This window comes from Ostrea edulis, chromosome 8, assembly GCF_947568905.1.
Source record: "Ostrea edulis chromosome 8, xbOstEdul1.1, whole genome shotgun sequence".
Lineage (NCBI taxonomy): Eukaryota > Metazoa > Mollusca > Bivalvia > Ostreida > Ostreidae > Ostrea > Ostrea edulis.
In genome coordinates this window covers 39,361,761-39,380,467 of record NC_079171.1, presented here as the reverse complement: position 1 = coordinate 39,380,467, position 18,707 = coordinate 39,361,761, and the positions used below count along the sequence as shown (strand labels likewise).

Here is an 18,707-nt window from a genome sequence, read left to right as displayed (position 1 = left end):
TTGAAATTAATTTACAATCCAGTCATCAAAAACGAAAACAAGACCCAGGAATATTCACTGCCTTACAGTTACAGTCTGATTATAGCCACCCCTCCATTACAGTCGCGTCGTCGTACCGAGTGACGGCGTATGGGGGGGGGTGCTGTTAGCAATCGTGGAACTTAAAACGATCGTTGTCGCTGCCACATATGATGACAATGAACCAATTGAATTTTTTAAAAGCTTCATGTCTCGGGAATTCTACCCCCGCTCCCTATTTGCACAACAAAAACCTTACAGTCTCTCATAAATCTTATGTACACCGGAAGTCAACAAGGACGTAAACGAGTCTTGCGCCACCTATGTTTGAAATAGGGGAAACGACTGACAAATATTCGCAATTGTTAGGCCGTTATTTATATACTGATTTGAACTACGGATTACTCCCGTTTACCTGATCAAGATATAGGGCTCACAGTGTGTGACCGGTCAACAGGAGATGCTTACTCCATCTCTACATTTACTCTTACCACTAGTGTGTACAGGGATTCGTGTATTACCTACACTTAATCCAATATCCTTTGTGGAAATGATCAGTTTGATCACTATTCGTTATCTTCACCTTCACAAGATATGAATTTGGATGTTGCTGCAAATATGCGCAAGAATATGATAAAGTGCAAAATGTTTATCTAGTAGATGCCTTAATGTTAATTTTGATAAAAAAAAAAATAACATTGACAATACCAACGCCCATACATGCATCCGTATTTGAAACTTTAAAAAAAAAAAACAGCATATAAAAACAGTTTGCTCCCATGTTAATGGATACTGATCTACTGGTTGAATCCCACACACTCGTATTTAAATCGAGGAAGGCCACTGTCAAATAAGTTGGTGTTACAGGGGTTTCAACAATCTCCTTTAAAGTCAGGATTTTTGCAACTTTTATGGTCGTTGTAATGTTTTTTTATACCAATGCAACCTGCCATTGGGTCAAATACTATATTTTCCCACATGTATGATCTATGAAATGATTTGTTCCTTGTAGGTTCCGCTACAAGTATGGTCTATACAATGATTTGCTCCATTGTGTGTTTCCCTACAAGGTTGTTCTTTGTATTGAATGGTTATCACTTCCTTCTATCCTGGAGACTGTTGTAAAATCTCTTTCCAAGGACCAACATAGATAGTAAAACAAACTCTATCAACTCTGTCAATGTAAGCAAGCTGGCGCCAAGGAATATGCCCATTTGTCCACCCAAAATACCTACAACATATACAGAAATACAATCATATCACTGAAAAGATTAACGTTTGGGAGAGGGCCTATATAGGCTATGCCTGTTGCCCGATCCTATTGAGTTCCTCAATGAAATATGTTTAAATTAAGATCAATCAGAACAGACATGTCTTCAATGCAAGGTGAAGATAACGAACAGTGATCAATCGCAGAACTCCTACAAGCAATACAAAATAGATAGTTGGGCAAACATGGACCCCTGGACACACAGTCAGTATATTCTTGTTACTTTTTTACGACAACCAATCGCTTTAAACCTTCCACTGATGGCATGGGTTGGGTGGGTATTATATCTATATTATTTGTTTCTTTTTTATACAAAGACATAAGTAAGGTTCCCATGTTATTAAAGCAAAAATATTCTGGTACATGTAATAGTTATAGTAAAAAAAAGAGAACTGAGAACAATTTGCATCTTTACTCCATCTTCATTTACGGAATTCAACGTGAAAATACGGCAGTCAACGAAACGGGACTTTCAATGGTAGTTTCTCGTTGATATCTAGCAAGATGATATTATGGGATTCAAAGATCACATGCACGTATAACTGTAAAGTAATGTAGTTATATCAGTGTGGGGTTAAATGACGCATGCGCCAAGCTTTCATGACAGCGAATCGTTGCTCTTCTTTGGGAAACAAGACTACATTACTAGTATGTCGTTGTCCACGCATAATACGCAATTCATATCGAGAAAGTCACTCAAGTTGCACTTCCTTTACCAAAAATATACGTAAAGCTATTTGAAGTCAATCCCTTCCATGGGGACAAAAATGAGCACTCGTGCTTCGATTTTTGCAAACATGCATCTCCCATATAGACATTGACCGTTTATCTGATCAAGATAGAGGACTCACAGTGGGTGTAACCGGTTCAAAGGGGATGCTTACTCATCTTAGGCACCTGATCCTACCACTGGTATATCCAAGGGTCCGTGTTTGTCCTACTCTTATTCTGGTATTCTTTATATCAAGTATGAGGTTGATTACTTTTCTTTTTTAATAATACTGTACTGATAGAGAGTACCAGATGCAAATGGTTCCTTACCCACAATATCCCCGAAGCTGTATTCGGGCACCTGCTCAACTGTCAGGACGCCTAGGGATTCAAAGTAGATCGCTAACTCCAGGTAAGTTACTCTACAAGCAACAAAAGATCAAATTTACAAATTAACACTGCAATTAATGATAGCATAAGAACAAAAATAGTGTTTATACAGTTTATTCAAAATCAAATTTTGTTTTCGTGAATGGATAACAATTATGTTAATTTGAACAGTAAATATGCCTCCTTAATGTTTATAAAACGTTTTACAATGTACATAAACTGTTATGAATACGCTTACATTTTTGAAGCATACACACTAGGTTAACTACTAATGCAAATAAAAAATTCAGGTGTTATAAAGGAAAATGATTACCTCAAATTAGTAATTCCCATTTGATTGAGAACATACTGGTAATTGATCGCCGGGAAATATCCAGTGGATATGCGTGCGTAGTAGTCACTGTACTCACATTCTATGGGGCATGCGCAGAGTTTCTGAAGAGTGGTATTTTTGTCAAATCTTTCTGTAAATGAATAACAAATAATATAAAATTTGTGCACCTAGTTCAATAAAACAGTGATAAATTAAATTGAAAGAGAATCACGCAAGTTAATCTCATCGTTAACCCCTATTAAAAAGCATTCCAGGAGCGCAAGCACTCGCCAAAACGGTCTCATTTCCGTGATTATTTCACACGACATTGCAGAATATGTAAAGGACGAGTCATTTCCCTCTCTGCAACTCTCCAAATAATCGTGTACCAACGAAAATCATATCTCATCCACAGATCTCTCCAAAAGTTTATCCAATTTTATCAGCCATGAAGGTTACACATTTTGAGTATTTATGAAATATTGTTAGCACACAGATGCATGTAAATGATCGAGTAAAATAATTTCCTTGACTGGGGTTAGTTGATGCGTTCGATAAATCCTAAAAATCAATATCTCTTTCTGCAATGAAGATCCAATCTTTCAGAACATCGTAATATCTTAAATAAACGGGTAAACTACGAGTCAAATATAGCTTTCTTTATTCCTGTTAAAAGCATATATCCATCAACAAGCGATATTAAATTAGATTGCAGACTTCAAAATACAACAATCTTGTCAGCATCAAGCAGAATTGATAAAAAAAAGATCTTACCGCTTTCACGTTTGTAACAAGATGACATCTGTGCAATCGAACATATAGTGTCATTTCCTGTTGATAGATATAATACATATTATGTCATTTCCTGTTGATAGATATAATACATATTATGTCATTACCTGTGGATAGATATAATACATATTGCGTCATTTCCTGTGGATAGGTATAATACATATAACGTCATTTCCTGTGGATAGATATAATACACATTGCGTCATTTCCTGTGAATATATATAATACATATAACGTCATTTCCTGTGGATAGATATAATACATATAACGTCATTTCCTGTGGATAGATATAATACATATTGCGTCATTTCCTGTGGATATATATAATACATATAACGTCATTTCCTGTGGATAGATATAATACATATTGCGTCATTTCCTGTGAATAGATAGAATACATATTGTGTAATTTCCTATAGACAGATATAGTACATATTCATTGTTATTTTGGACTTCAAACATTTCGGTTGAGCATCACTGAAGAGACATTATTGCTGCTATAATATTTAATTGCTGTTATAAATTTTAGAAATTCATTTCAAAATTAAGGATTATCTCCCTCATGCATAGCTCTTATCCTTAGACGAATTTGACTCCACTTTTTTGGCACGCTGTTTTTGGCTATAATAGCTCTAAAACTTCATTGTTATTTCGGACTTCAAACATTTCGGTTGAGCATCACTGAAGAGACATTATTTGTCGAAATGCGCATCTGGTGCTCCAAAATTGGTACCATATAAGTTTTAAATTATGACCCCTGGGTCGAGGCCTCTGCTGGTGGACTGTTAGTCCCCGAGGGTCTCTACAGCCTAGTAGCTAAGTACTTCGTTACTAGCTTGAAAATACGGATGTATATTGAATTGCTGTTATAAAATTTAGAAATTCATTTCAAAATTAAGGATTATCTCCCTCGTGCATAGCTCTTATCCTTAGACGAATTTGGCTCCACTTTTTTGGCAAGCTGTTTCTGGCTATAATAGCTCTAAAACTTCATTGTTATTTCGGACATCAAACATTTTGGTTGAGCATCACTGAAGAGACATTATTTGTCGAAACGCGCATGTGGTGCATTAAATTGGTACCGTATACGTTTTACATATTAAAAGGATAATCTCTTGAAAATGTTTGCCATGGTAGACTTAGACACATGTGTGGGGTAAAATTCGTACATGAATATTGCACTGTAATCGAAAATATGAAGATATGGTGTATATGAAAGGTGAAGTTAAGAGGAAGTGGAGGACTCTGTGGTGTCTTTTATTTCGAGTTAACTTTAGCAAAGTGTTTAACTGTTCTTATTTTCACCTTTTCAATCAAATATATCTGTTTTTCGTTTGATGATGGGTTAGGTCGTTGGTTTGGCCCTGACGAAAAATACTATTATACCGACAAATCTATAATATTTTTGTTGTTAGGAACCCCCGGATGCGACAGACCTATAGTTTTTTCTTATTAAGGGAACCCCGACCACGACAGACTTATAGTATTTTTGTTATCATGGGAACCCGGTCGCAACATATCCATATAATTTTACTTATAAGGGGAACCCAGACCGGGACAAACCTATAGTATTTTATAGCATTTTTGTTGCTAGGAGCATTCCGGCTATATATCTCAGGGCTCTCCTGAATGAAAGGTGACAATAACGAACAGCGATCAATCTCATGACTCCTATAGGCAATACAGAATAGATATTTCGGCAAACAGGGAGCCCTGGATATACCAGAGATGGGATCAAGTGCCTTGGAGGAGTAAGCATCCCCTGACGACCGGTCACACTCGACGTTAGCCCTATATATTGATCAGGTAAACGGAATAATGAAAATCAGTGTTTCAAGAACGGCCTAACAATCGGTATGAAACACATTAAACCGCATTTGATCCAATGATAGGTTGCATTGGCAAACTAAGTCATTATAACGACAATAGAAATTTGCGAAATACTGACTTTAAACGAGACTGTTTGTAACATCAATTTGTTTGTTAGTAGCCTGTTTCGATTTCAAAACTGAATTTGAATTGTTGTTATTTTCGTAGTGCAGCTAATAACAAAAACCATAAAATATCCGTATTTTTCCTGGTCAATACCCAGAGTTAATGCAATGTCATTCTATTTAATTTCTTCTCAAACAACTTGTTTAGTTTTAATGAAAACCACAGCCTTTATCAACTGTCCTAAATTAGCAAAGTACGTTAAAATAGAATCAATATACCCGTATACGTCAAGGGACATAGCTGTGCTTATAAATGAACAGAGCTGCAACATTCTATTTGCTAGTGGATAAAATTGGTTTTAAAAGTCAAAGAGTCTCTCAGAAACGGAAAGGACAATCGTTCCATTAACATACATTTATGGGCGTGGAAAATTGGTCTCCCCTGAAAATCGTAAAAACAAACAAAACAAACATTGCAGTAACATAAAAACCTTTATCGTATGGTGACCTGCATCCACATATTCTGACCACGTGGTTTTGTTTACATTCCATTTTGCACGCGCTTCGGCTGTACACATCATAATACATCAACGGATTGGTGTAGCCCGGGGATTTTGTATCCATGCAATACTCGTTTCCGTTTACCTTATATGGACTGGCCAAATAGCGATACTACAAATATAATAAAATTATAAGTATATACAAGAAATAAACCTCATTTTAAAAAATGCAAGAGGTAATGAATTGCGACGCTTTATTCCTGCATACTTCATAGAACGTTTCATGACAATTATGTTGACGTGAAGCTTTGCAGATCTTAACCTCAAAATTTATTGTTTATAATTACATTTTGCTTTCATTTCTGTGGGAATATTCCCAGCCATTAAGAAAGTCGTATTATATTTATTAAGATTCATATGCACATTGTTCACATTCTTAAAGAAATGACTTTCATTTCAATTTGGTAAGTTTAAACACAGGCATAGCTTGGGTTCGAATATTACCGAGGCAGTGGGTCTGGGGGCGCAGCCCCCCAGAAGCTATTGACATTTTCACAACGTAAAAGGTGTTGTTTTTTTTTTTTACCGAGACAGCTGCCTCGGTTGCCTCAATGGAAGCTACGCCACTGTTAAAAAAAATAGAATGTAAATATAAACAACTATCACTAAGAGGGACTTGCAATCTACAATATTTCCATTATCAAATATTGAAATAGCAATTCATCCCGTTTTTCTGTTTTGATAAGAGGTTCAATGACCTCATCTCCCTTCGGAACAGTTATATTAGATCTGGTAAACTTGAAAAAATTATAACAGTCCCCTTCCTGGATGATTGTTAACATTTTGTTGATTGCGAATGTTGTATAGAGCATTCCTATAGAGCATTTCTCGTATACAAACCTTTAGATATCGTATACTCCCTGGGGTCATATATGTGTAAACAAACTTGAATCTTGAACCTTGACTACATATACATACTTATACATTTAACAAACAGCATCCTCAATCTTTTATCTGTCGAAATGAATTCCAGAAAAAGTTGTGTGCATATACATCCAAGTAAAATATGAATAATGTATGTTGCTGTCTTCGTTATTCTCCTTAGAGAAGTGGACAGGCATAGCCTACATCCACTTCTTTTCGCAAACCTCTATGTTTTGATTCTGGAAAATGAGTAAATGTCGGAACCAATGACGCTTCGCACTTCGATCAACGTTTCCACTCAAATATGGCTGGATTTACTTAACAAACACATAATTTCCTCAACTTTCACATTTATGAATGCAACTGACATAATTAACACCTACTCACTGTTAATCCATTTTTACATGTTTCCAGTCTCGGGTTTGCATGATGTGTTAATTTGTATTGTCGTTAGAAAAAATTCGAACATCCGAATTAGGATAATTTGGAAAAATTAATGACCACAAATTCTGGTTCTCGAATTTTTTTGTTTTTATAAAAAAGATTTTTCTTGTTGATAACAATAGGAATTACGAAAAACAAAATGCGTGATTACTTTCTTTCCAATTTTTCCGACTTCGGATGTTCATTTTGCTCTACCGCTAATAGAGAATTCATACCCGGGACTGGGAAAATGTGAAATTGAATCAACAGTGAGTAAGCGTTAATTTCATTGTGACAAATACATGCATTAATATCAAAGTTGTGGAAATAGCTTGTCTATTTTGTAAATCCAAGCATATCTAAGTTGAAATGTCGATCAAAATGTAAACCGTCCACGGTTCCGGCATTTACACGTTTTCCAGAATCACAACGTGATGGTTTGCAAAGAGAATAAATGTAGGTTATGCATGTCCACTTCTCTAAAGAGAATAATGGCTTAGTGTGCTTAAACTTCAATGTCTCACTATAAAACTTTAATGCCCAATTTTGATCGCACCCGGTCCTGGATTCATGCGTTTTAGGACACCTGAACTCTTCCAACTTGTTAGCAAATTAGAAAAGATTATTTACATATCCACCTTTTTCACTGTTTTTTTTTTTTTTTTTTTTTTTTTTTTTTTTAAATTCATTCCTTTGAAGAAACAATCAGAAAGTTGATTTATCATCATTCGAGGAGAATTTGTGCAAAGTCAATAAGCTGAAGAAGTGAAAAAATTCTCAAAAGTTTAGCTGAACGGGCTTAATTGTTCTTAAGAAGCCGAGGAAGTGAAAAGTAACCTCACAGACAAACGCACTCCGTTCATATAAGGCAATCAAAATATTTTCTACGTGCGTATTTTCCGCCACTCTATCATTATTACGAGTTATTACACAATACTAACATCCGTTTTGTGAATGGAAGCAAGGGTAGAGAATCCGGGAGAAATCATGAACCCCTTGTCCACGACATCTGGTTCCTCATTCTGGTCGTGGATAACAACCTAAACAAGGAAAGAATTATTTAATTATGTAATAGATCCCAATAAAGTGATAAAATACATGTCTAACAGTTGTTCAGTATTTACGTTGCTCTCTATAAAATGAATACAACAAACTATTGCTTTGCCCGACAGCCAGCCGTACGTTCACAAGTGAATAATTCAACAAAAACAGCTCTTAAAAACCCTTACTAAGCATTCCTTTTGGTCAAAACCTGAATACTATTCATGGATCATGTCACTATACATGCTATACCAATTCGAATACACACAGTGGATACAACATTTTCCCGCTGTACTGTCGAAACGCGGGAAAATATGATTTTATTGTATACGACAGAATACGTTGCTGAAATATGTTACACTTATAAAAATAATGAAAAATCAATTCTATCCCGTACGAATGTGAATTGAAAATTCATTAGAAAAAGTGAATATAACGAGCAGAAATCACTTTCATAGCTCCTATAAGGAATACAAAACCAAGAGAGGGGTAAATTTAGACCCTTAGATATATCAGAGGTGGGATCAGGTGCCTAGAAGAAGGAAGAATCCCCCCTTGATGTATCGAACGGTCTTATCTTTTCCCAACGAACTATATTTAATTTGTTTCTGTTTCACATTGGAAAACGTTTTCCCTCATGTAAAAACATCATAAGCTTTAACTATAAATGATTAAATTTATGATTGGTATGAATCAGTCATGGGAACTAAGTAATCGTTTTATATATTGATTTCTGTATATGGTGAAGATAACGAACAGTGATCAATCTCATAACTCCTATCAGTAATACAAAATAAAGAGTTGAGCAACCATGGACCCCTTGATATACCAGAGGTGGGATCAGGTGCCCAGGAGGACTAAGCATCCCCTGTCGACCGGTCACACCCGCCGTGAGCCCTTTACCTTATACCTTATCTTATCGCTATGAAATTGTTCACTGTTCGTTATATTCACCTGTTCATATGAATTTTCAATTTACATTTGTACGGGATAGAATTGACTTATCATTATTTTATAAGTGTATATTACAAACTTTCCCGCTTAGTACACGTGTTGTAATATTCAGACCACAGTTGCACGATTTCTTTTGATCATTGTATCCATTAAAACTAACCCAGGCTCTACACCGAATTCTAACCAGATATATTTCAAAAGCATGTAAGCCACCCATGATGCAAAAAGGATTATACACATGCATCATTTAATTGATAGTAGTGCCAAAACAATTCAAGATATTGAGCGGACAATGTCTCCCTATGTCCAGAATGGATTGGCTCCTCTCCATGTAACCTCAAAATCAAAAGGGGCACCTAATCCTTAGGTTGTATCTGTGTACCAAGTTTGGTGTCAATCAAGCTAATGATTTTTAAAATATAGGATACAATATATTGCTTTGTCTAATTTGCCCTTTAACCATATGAACCCGAAATCAAGAGAGTTCATCTACCTTGTCAAGGAAAGGGTTCTCAAGATATTGAGAGGACAGGATCTTCCATGTCTAGAAGAGATTGGACCTTGACCTTTTATCATATGACCTCAAAATCAATAGGGGTTACCTACTATTTAATATTTACTAGGGTATCAAGTTTGATATTTGTAAAACAAATTGTTCTCAAGATAATGAGCAGACAAGACTTGGTCTTCAAACAGACGGACCGACAGGTACAAAACAATATGTCCCCTCTTTATTAAAAGGGGAGTGGGGCATAAAAATAGCCCATAATAATGTATGCAGTCTACTTCCAAACCATTACTACAGGACTATCAGAATACGACTTATCTCTATTACATTGATTGATTGATTGATTGTATACTGTTTAACGTCCCTCTCGAGATTTTTTTTCACTCATATGATGACCACTGCGGGTGAAGGGCTGCAAAATTTGGGTCTATGTTCGGCGCTTACGACCTTTGAGCAGGGGGGGGGGGTTATTGAAAGTTTCACACCAGCTGTGACACAGGACCTCGGATTTTACGGTCTCATCAGAAGGACCGCCCCATTAGTCACCTCTTACGACAAGCAAGGGTACTGAGGTCCTATTCTAACCACGATACCTACCGGAATCTCGATTAGAAAGAAAACCCACATCTTGACAAGATAATAATGATATGAATGGAAGATTGTCTGATCTAAAATAAGATTACATGGTAACCATACTCTTGTGTAATTCAAACATTGGTTAAACTCTGTATAACTCCTATAACTGTATAGAATAGTGAAATATTCCGCAAACCGGTAACTGTGTATGTCAGCCCAAATATATGTAGTAATTCCGGAAATCAGTAAGTAACTAAAATATGTACTCACTGGGCAAACCGGTAACTTAGTGTATTAATCTATATATCTACATGTATATATCTATATCTATCTATCTATCTATTTATCTATCTATCTATCTATCTATCTATCTATCTATCTATCTATCTATGTCTATCTATCTATCTATATATATATATATATATATATATATATGTGTCTATCTATATGTCTATCTATCCATCTATCTATATGTCTATCTATCTATTTATCTATCTATCTATATATCTATCTATCTATCTATCTATCTATCTATTTATATCTATCTATTTATCTATCTATCTATCTATCTATATATCTATCTATCTATCTATCTATTTATATCTATCTATTTATCTATCTATCTATCTATCTGTCTATATGTCTATCTATCTATCTATATATCTGTCTATCTATCTATCTATTTATATCTATCTATCTATCTATCTATCTATCTATCTATCTATCTATTTATCTATCTATCTATCTATATATCTATCTATCTGTCTGTATATCTATCTATCTATCTATCTATCTATCTATATATGTATCTATCTATCTATCTATCTATATATGTATCTATCTGTATATCTATCTATCTATCTATATATGTATCTATCTGTCTATCTATCTATCTATCTATATATCTATCTATCTGTCTATATGTCTATCTATCTATCTATATATCTGTCTATATGTCTATCTATCTATCTATCTATATATCTATCTATCTGTCTATATGTCTATCTATCTATCTATATATCTGTCTATATGTCTATCTATCTATCTATCTATATGTCTATCTATATATCTATATATCTGTCTATATGTCTATCTATCTATTTATATATCTATCTATATCTGTCTATCTCCCTTTCTATATATCTATCTATAATCTATATGCAGGGTCATCTATCTATCTATTTAAAAAAAAAGAGATTTGGTACAACACAGTCCGTACAATAAAATCTGCGCTTACAGGTTGTTTTTTTTTATTGTACGGATTGTGTCATGCTTGTGATTTGAATTCAAATTGTCATTAGTAAATCAACTTACATTGTAGGCCTATTACATGGCGGTAAATCAATGTGTGTTACCTAAGATACCGATGGTGACTTGGTAAAACAGTAGGGACGTGTATTTAACGAAATACCTGTAATTATTTGACAATCGGTAACTATGAATTTACGAAAATGATGAGAATTTTGGAAGTATACAGACATTTATGTCATTCCTGATTTCACGTGCAACTACATGTAATATCAATGATCATTTTAAATCCAAAGGTTGTTTTTCTTTTTAAATCAAATATACAACTTATCAGTATAATTGAAAATGCAATGAATTCACAATGCAGGGTCTTATCTAATAATATGTTGTTTAAAAATTTAAAAACAAAAACAAACAAAAAAACCAAACAAACAAACAAAAAAACATTGCAACCATATCCAACACGTTCGATAACTTTTCCCAATAGTGTTTCGTTAAGATAGCTGTTAGAAAATGCGCAAAATAATAAAACTGATATCAAATTTTAATCAACCGCGCGAACTCCACGATAATTTCACCTGGACTTAACGAGTCTTTCACAAACTGGAATTGAATATCAGCATGAAGAAGACTCCTAGCAATAATTATTATAGATCTCCCAGAATACTCTCGATCTTAAGCTAGAGAAGAATTATTTTGATAAACTCAACAAAGAGGCAGATTCAATAATACAGGGTTTCATTGTTTAAACAAATGTCAATACTAATTCATTATCGATGAAAGAAGTAACTGGTGTTTATTTCTAATCCATGGTGCTTTAATCTCATCGACACCGAAAATTAAAACAATTAATACAAAATATCATTTATGATCAAAGCCACACTGAGAATAAAATTCCCGATACTTTTGATGTGAACTGTTTTATGTATGCATGTAATGTAAGGTGGTTTTGAATTCCTGAAGTAGTAATGATGTTTGTAACCAATAAACCACTAATTTATTGGACTCGATGAAAAACATCCGAAGGACAAGTAAATACTTTTTATGCGAAAAATGTTCTGTTCAATTGGTCATGCATATGGTGAATAGTATTTTGTATTTATTGTTTGCTGTTTTTTACTTAGTTTGTGAGTAACGGACGCATACATTTCAATGGGAGTTATTTCATTGTTGTCTGTGCTCACCCTCTAAAAATATCTAATTTTCCTTTGATGTCTAATGTGTTTATTGCCTTTACCTTAATTCATATAACTTACCTTCATTCATATCACCACAGTAGTCTGAAGTTTTATCGATTATATCAAAATACAAATCCGGAAAAAAATTATCCAATCCGGAAAAAAATACACTGTCTTCTATTAAAATACACCTTTAATGGGGACTCCCCTGAACAAAAATTATTCCTGGGTTAAGCTGGAAGATTTCAGTTCAGTTCAGTTTATTTCCTTGTGACATCTGGCACATCAGATACACAATTTTATACATAATGAAATATAAGGTGAACAACATACACATAATCAGAGCTATAGATCAGCATACATACACATACATATAAGTATAAAAGATAATATTTGTAAGATATAGCGACTATTTCAGCAAGCGCGGTGTTTCAGCCATTTTCAAAGATAAATTGATTCACCCTCCGTGATGATTATCATTAATTTAGGGGCCGTTTTCCAGTTTTTCCCCCACTTTGACAGCCCATACTGGACTCCATGTCTCTACATCGGTAGTCTCTCTGAAGTGAATTTCTGAGGCCAATAAAGAAAACGCGTCAAAATGTCAGATAGAGTAAGACGTTCTTTTTAAAAGAAAACAAAATTAAAAACTATCCTCAATCGAGTGAGGGAATTCCATTATTCTGCCCTATAAAACTCGTGTCTTATCCGGGTGGGTGGGGTGGGGGGGGGTGCCACAAACGCAAAGTGCTGTCCACAAAACTTCTGCCTTATAAAACTTAACTGTGTCTTGTCGGGGGGTGGGAGGGGCTGTCATAAGCGACACTATCCACCAGACTACGTCATGTGGTTAGTGATATATGCCTTCGGGATTACATGTACATGTATGTGGGGAAGTTATATATTACACATGTAGATTCAGTGTGTGTTTATTGAAAAGCTGACATGTTATCAATTTAAAACTTAAGTAACACATAAAGAGTTATCAAAATTATGAACCTTAAAATATACGTTTTTCCTGTACCACAATGTCTTGTAATCAAGATATTATGGCCCGACAGCGCGACCGTCTTGACTTTTCAGCATTTGTATTGACCTTTTTTGAATATTGGGAACAGTCTTTCAACAGCCCCAAATTTCGGCAATCGAAAGCCCTGCGAGATATGAACACAGTTTGTGTAATAATTTCAAAAGTGATATTAATTATTCGTAATAACTAGTACTCAGATCACTACACGGTGTCTTGACTGCTTTTTCCAAACTTAGATATCATATATACAAACGCTGTCTTTATTCATGTTAGGATATTTGGATGTACATGCATAAGAACAATAATTTGTCTCAATCGCATTTAAAATATATAAGAGTTCTGTTATTTGTGATGCCGAATGCTAGATGAAAGCTATGTCCTCTGACACATTAGAAAAATAAAGAAACGATTTATCACATACGTTTTATTAATCTTTAAAACGTGTCATTTTTCATGTAGAACTTTCAATACTTTAACTGATATATGGTAAACTTGAAAAATATAGAAATCCTTTCTTTAAAAAAAGATGCATTACCATGTCACTAAATCCGGCTGTACAGACATCGTTCTTGGCTTGTCTGTTAATATGTGCCTTACCTGCCCCTGGCACTCAACAATACATTTAGAAATATATTGGAAGACTTTGACCGTTTCTTTGATTTTATTTTATTATAAATTTACAACATTTCAGTAGTACAATGATTTATTTTTGGTTTAATTGAAACTTTCGCACATAGATTATTTTGACCTCAGAAATTCACTTCGGAGAGACTTCCCGTTTAATGGCATGGAGTCCAGGATGGGCTGTCAAAGTAGGAACAAGCTGGAAAACGGCCCATAAATTAATGATAATCATCACGGAGGTTTGATAAATTTATTTTGATAAATACATGTAGCTGAAACACTGCGCTTGCTGAAATAGTCGTTATATTTTCCAGCTAAACCCATAAATATTTTTTATGGAGAGTTCCCCTTAATTCCGTTGCCATCCTGGTGTATTTTAATAACAGACGGTGTATATTTTTCTCTGGATTGGTTAATTTTTTTTCCGGATTTTTATCTTAATTTAATTGATAAAATTTCAGACTCCTGTGATATAACTGACCTTTATTCATATACTGTAACTGACTTTTATTCATATAACTGACCTTTATTTAATACGTACTATTATATAGCAAAATTAACTGTTCATTGTTTTGTCAGAATGTGTTATTAAATTAATAAAATGGCTGTACCTTCATTCCTGCTGCCATGATATCACTATACACATAGTTGTGTTGATTCACCATCAGATACAAGCGCAGTCCAGACGTACTTCCGGTGCGTGACGTCACAGTGTGGCCATTTTCCTCCACGTGTTTCCGGCTATTGAATGTGTAACAAACTCCTAGTTTGGTCACGGTTGGTTTCATGATTTCCTTACACGTCTTATCCTCTCCCTCAAAGAGACAGAAGAGGAAAAGATCTTCGATCTGATTGGCTGTTTCTTGGGCCCATGACGCATTCAGAGGCAAATGATAGGTCGCATACTCCGGTTTGCTCAAATTTAATGGTGGGGTCGTCCACCCAATCACGCTCTTTGTCAGGAAAAAATACTCAAGGTGGAGAATGTCCGGGAGGCTTTCCTTCTTTAGGGTTGAAACACTGCACAGCGTTACGGCTGGAAAATTGATAGTGCTCTGTGTCTTCATGTAGGTATTGGTTATGGTGGTGTATTTCAGGTAACTGGTAAATTGTTTACAAGTTGTATAAATCAGAAAACCTCCCATTGCTAGTAATGCCACGGCCCAAATGCAACTGTAACAAAAACGTGATTATTTAGTCAGCATTATAGATATATCATGTTCACTAGTCGTGGTGAACAATGTATAGAGTGCTCACTTCAAAACCGGAAGTTCCTTACTTTAATATCTGACGACCGCGCCAAATCTGAGACGTGGATTTTCCTTTGTCAAGACACCGTGATTCAACAGTCTCGTTTAAAATCAGCATTTCGCAACTTCTATGGCTGTTATAATAATCTAGTTTGCGAATACAACCTATCATTGTGTCAAATTATGTCTGATGTGTTTCATACCGATTGGTAGGCCGTTCTTGATACACTGATTTTGACTACGGATAACTCGGTTTACCTGAACAGGATATAGCGCTCACGGCGGGTGTGACGGGTCGACAGGGGAAGATTTCTCCTCCTAGGAACCTGATCCCACCTCTGGTGTGTCCAGGGGTTCGTGTTTTCCCAACTATCTATTTTGTATTCCTTGTAGGATTTATGAGGTTAATCTCTGTTCGTTATCTTCACCTTTTCATTTGTGAAAAAAATTTCGAGCGGGATGTTAAACAATATACATCCAACCGACCATGATATAATATGAGTGTAACTTTATAGCAATGGAAAGTGGTATATCGGGTAAGTTTGGTACGGAGTATTTGACGGTATTATCTCTGAATTGTCGTTTTTTAAATGTTGGTGCTACTTTTAATTACATTTCATGCAATGAAATGAAAATATCGGTCCTAATTTTTTACTTACGTCAGTTAGCTAACATTTCCAACCCGCTAAAAATCTACCCGATATTCGGTATAACTTTTACTACCAAACTTATAACGTAATGACGCATATATTTAACACCCGTCCCCTTTTCATACAGAAAATGAACTTAAGCGATATCATCATTCGTCAGAGTGTATGGCTTTTTCGATAAATGGTTTGATCGCATTAGAAATATCAGCCCTATAATAATTAAGTTAATTGGAAATTCTATCTACAGGGATTGGAATAGTTGGAGATAGTCGAGCTCCACATCCCGCGAGACAATTAATGATCAAGTGTAAACTAGCATACCCCATTTGTTTTACCACAGCAAGATGTCAACTCAAGATATGAAAATATTAAGAAATCTCGGTATTTTATTTCTCATATATTTGAGATTGTCTGTTTTTTGTAATTGTTCTACTGCTGCCTCTTAAAACAGTGTATATTATGTCCCCCTCTGGTATCTAACAAAGTAACTTTGTTCCATATATGAAGCTTTAAGGACTTCTCTTGCAGGTATCATATTTCTTGTACCTCTTGTACCGTTTAACATGGTTTGAGAGAATAAATTGAATTGAATTGAAAGAAAAACATATCCGTGACAGGGTTTACAATTTTCTTTAATCAAAATGATTGACATTTAACTAAATGCCGCATCAAATCTCTTTTCAATGCATGTATGTTAAACTTCACATTAAATTTCTTTTCATCGCATGAACATTAAATCTCTCATCTCATGAAACCAAACTTAAAGAAAGTGATTCAGATATGTTTTTTTTTTCTTGTACGATTTTGAATCAAATATTACAATAAAATTCTTAACTAATACAACAATCGACTTCTCATCTGTTGATGAGTATTTTTGCGGTTTTATTGAGGTCCGTGTTTTAACTCATCAGGAAAAGAGCAATATTTCCTCTTGCATCTTGAATGTAACTACCAAGGAGCATTATGATGGCGCATTTGTGTGATTTTCTTTAAGTTTGTTTGTTTGTTACATGCCACTTCGAGAATTCTTCACTCGTATTGGAACATCACCAGCTGTATAGAGCATAACAATTCTTTTTGAAATTATAGCGTTAGAAGTTTGACCGGGCAATAAGAGGTTGATATGATAATCTATTGACTTTAACTCACCACCTCAGTCTGTGACGCTGTTTCAGGTTGGCGTTCTTCAGTCCATGCATCGTCGTGTTATCCCGGAAGTCACTCCAAAGTTCATGGACACCCAAATCATCCCGACAGTGTTTCCTGGGATTCACGTTCAATGCAGGGTCATCCACTACCTCGGGTTCGGGAAGCGTTTTATTAAGATTCTTTGTAATGTGAAACGCGCCATGACTGACTCGACTTTCTCTTTTCATTGAGGTCCTCATTGACGGAACAAAAACAGTCTTCTTTTTAATTTACTCCTGAAAAATTCATTGATATGAATGGAAAAGCGTAAAAAAAAAATTTCGTGGCTGCTAATTTTTTGGGTGAATATAGTGCTTGTGCTGTAATCATGAATGAATTGATAGTCGTTAAGGAGATACTCTACATCGTCATAATGGCTGACTTCCTTTAAAACATGGAAGAGAAAATCAATATCAGCAATATTAGACTTTTACTTTTTGATTTGAATGCCTAGCCGAGTAGCTCAGTAGGTTAATATACCGACTGCTGAACTGTTGGTCGCAGGTTCGAGTCCAGCAGGGGTTTTAATTTTTTTCCAGATTGCTTTCTACTAAAACTGTATGTTTAGACAAAATAAAGTAAATTTGAAAATTTTCAACTTCAAAATATTATTGTAAATATCCTCGACTTTTGATCTACATCAAATTTCTCTAGTGTAACATACCTACTTAAGAATGGTATGCTAAGGTAGATTTCAGCCTGTCGCTAAACGCAATTTGGTCCACATGAAACAGTATAGTGTAATCAATTATTGACACCATTTATCTCAATGAATATGGAGTATGTGCTTCATCAAATGTTTTCGAAAAGATCTACATTGACGTAATACGTAATTGGACATCAACACGGGGTGTTACGCACACAGCACCCCCCCCCCCCCACCCCCCCCACCCCCACTCTCTGACCAATTAACCCCTGTCTATCTTATTCTCTATATGTTTATCAATCACCCCTAATTCTACACCCAGTTTCAGTATCGCTGTATCAATGTACGTCCAAAAATGAAACTTAAACTTACAGGAAACAATTCATAAAAAGTTTTATTTAATTTTAACGCCCAATTCGAGATTGTTGAGTCGACTCACGTAGCTATTCCTTGGCACCAGGTTCGTCCTGCGGATTTACCGCTTCACTACCACCCTCATACGCAGCTGAATATAGTTTGACTGGCAGTGTATATCAATT

The 18,707-nt window shown here is 35.2% G+C and overlaps 1 protein-coding gene across 1 annotated transcript; it reads right to left on the bottom strand.

Moving 5' to 3' along the window:
* Positions 1-497: 497 nt before the first annotated feature.
* LOC125662672 (acid-sensing ion channel 4-B-like) lies at positions 498-17,778 on the bottom strand. Its single transcript, XM_048894977.2, has 8 exons — positions 17,484-17,778; positions 15,046-15,607; positions 8,217-8,315; positions 5,920-6,100; positions 3,477-3,533; positions 2,703-2,853; positions 2,330-2,421; positions 498-1,249 (listed from the first exon to the last, which is right to left on the bottom strand). Exons 1-8 carry the CDS (start codon positions 17,720-17,722, stop codon positions 1,113-1,115), a joined length of 1,518 nt encoding a protein of 505 aa, XP_048750934.2. The 5' UTR covers positions 17,723-17,778; the 3' UTR covers positions 498-1,112.
* Positions 17,779-18,707: the final 929 nt, after the last annotated feature.